The following is a 2,500-nucleotide window of genomic DNA, read 5'->3' on the forward strand; positions in this document are numbered from 1 at the left end:
CACACACACAACTGTCAGACACTGTCGGACACGAGGCCTGTAAAAAACACACCACAGTCGGACACGATGGCTGTAACACACACACACAACTGTCAGACACTGTCGGACACGAGGCCTGTAAAAAACACACTACAGTCGGACACGATGGCTGTAACACACACACACAACTGTCAGACACTGTCGGACACGAGGCCTGTAAAAAACACACCACAGTCGGACACGATGCCTGTAACACACACACAACTGTCAGACACTGTCGGACACGAGGCCTGTAAAAAACACACCACAGTCGGACACGATGGCTGTAACACACACACACAACTGTCAGACACTGTCGGACACGAGGCCTGTAAAAAACACACCACAGTCGGACACGATGGCTGTAACACACACACACACAACTGTCAGACACTGTCGGACACGAGGCCTGTAAAAAACACACCACAGTCGGACACGATGGCTGTAACACACACACACAACTGTCAGACACTGTCGGACACGAGGCCTGTAAAAAACACACCACAGTCGGACACGATGGCTGTAACACACACACAACTGTCAAACACTGTCGGACACGAGGCCTGTAAAAAACACACCACAGTCGGACACGATGGCTGTAACACACACACAACTGTCAGACACTGTCGGACACGAGGCCTGTAAAAAACACACCACAGTCGGACACGATGCCTGTAACACACACACAACTGTCAGACACTGTCCGACACGAGGCCTGTAAAAAACACACCACAGTCGGACACGATGGCTGTAACACACACACAACTGTCAGACACTGTCGGACACGAGGCCTGTAAAAAACACATCACAGTCGGACACGATGCCTGTAACACACACACAACTGTCAGACACTGTCCGACACGAGGCCTGTAAAAAACACACCACAGTCGGACACGATGCCTGTAACTCACACACCACTGTCGGACAATGTCGGAGACTGACATAATGAGCTTTATAAATGTTGAGTTTACCGCCATACCCAAATCATTATTGTAGTAGGAAGTTTATTTTCTATTGATACCTGCCATTTACACCGACTCGTCACCGCGTTAAACAGACCGTGTATATTTCTTCCATTCTTACAGATGATCAACGTGGCCAGGCCACCTAAGTCACATGACTTACCCACGTGAAGCCGATGCAGCCAATGGCGTTGCACAGCATGTCGCCAAGCATGGACGCGTACGATGACGAAGTGGGAAAGTACGCGAAGAATTTCGGAGACTGCCAGTGTGTCACCTGAACGAGAACAGAAAAGTGAAATTAGGATCATTTGCCAGGAAAACACATAGCCTATGGTTTTACATAATGCTATGCAATACCGATACATTATTCTCAGAACTCTTACGTGACGTCATTATCCACCTTGTGACGCATTCTGAAACTTTCTCGCTCTTGACGTCAGAGATTTTATTTCAAAAGAGATTGTCCATTATTGACCTTTTTATTTAATTGATGTATTTGATTTGTATTATATTTCTTTATTAGTCTATATCCCACCCCATCTTCCCCCTCCACCTCCCCATCCCAAGATCAAGCCCTGAGACGAATACCAAGAAAGACACATGGATTATTACTGAACATCTGGTTGAAGAACGAACGCCAACTCACGCCAGGCATGATAACTCTCTCGATGTCCTTCACCAGGTCCTGCCAGGAGTCTGGATCATCCGGGGCCTTGTCGGGGATCAGTCCGCGCATGAAGCCAGGCTCCACATCCGGGAACGCACGCCGGGACCGGATGTTATCCAAGTAGGAAGTGACGTAACGCAGCATCTCCCCGCCATACTCTTCGAATTTGTCGCTTTCCATTACTGTGGTGATTTCGTTTCGTCACTGTTTAATCCACATTGAAGAAAACACACACAAAAATAAACACACATATTGAAACAAAATGTGTATACACCGCGCGACAGCATTTATGACAGAATGATGAAAAGCTGTCTTAAATTATTAATATCTCAACGACAGCAGTTAAAAAAGTCGTGTATAACTGGGATAAGCCTACTTTCGTTTGTTTGATTTTTTTTAATCAATCAATCAATCAATGAGTCTTATATCGCGCATATTCCGTGGGTACAGTTCTAGGCGCTCTGCAGTGATGCCGTGTGAGATGACATTTTATACGGCCAGTAGATTGCAGCCATTTCGGCGCATATTTACCTTTCACGGCCTATTATTCCAAGTCACACGGGTATAGGTAGACAATTATTAACTGTGCCTAAGCAATTTTGCCAGGAAAGACCCTTTTGTCAATCGTGGGATCTTTAACGTGCACACCCAATGTAGTGTACACGGGGGGAGGTTCGGACACCGAAGAGAGTCTGCACACAAAGTTGACTCTGTGAAATAAATTTCCGCCGAACCTGGGATCGAACTCACGCTGACAGCGGCCAACTGAATACAAATCCAGCGCGCTACCAACTGAGCTTATTGTTCGTTTGGTTATTTGTTTATTTATTTGTATCCTTCTTTCTTTCTT

At 46.3% G+C, this 2,500-nt stretch overlaps 1 protein-coding gene across 1 annotated transcript in view; it reads right to left on the minus strand.

Annotated features, from left to right (window-relative positions):
• The window catches only part of LOC138949485 (aromatic-L-amino-acid decarboxylase-like), a 179,761-nt gene that overhangs the window by 172,506 nt on the left and 4,755 nt on the right, over positions 1-2,500 (minus strand). The window contains exons 2-3 of the mRNA XM_070321318.1: positions 1,630-1,854; positions 1,144-1,257 (exon numbers count right to left, since the gene is read on the minus strand). Coding sequence (XP_070177419.1) covers positions 1,144-1,257; positions 1,630-1,830 — 315 coding nt within the window. The 5' untranslated portion in view covers positions 1,831-1,854. The remainder of the gene's footprint in view (positions 1-1,143; positions 1,258-1,629; positions 1,855-2,500) is intronic.

This window comes from Littorina saxatilis, linkage group LG15 (genome assembly GCF_037325665.1).
Source record: "Littorina saxatilis isolate snail1 linkage group LG15, US_GU_Lsax_2.0, whole genome shotgun sequence".
NCBI lineage: Eukaryota > Metazoa > Mollusca > Gastropoda > Littorinimorpha > Littorinidae > Littorina > Littorina saxatilis.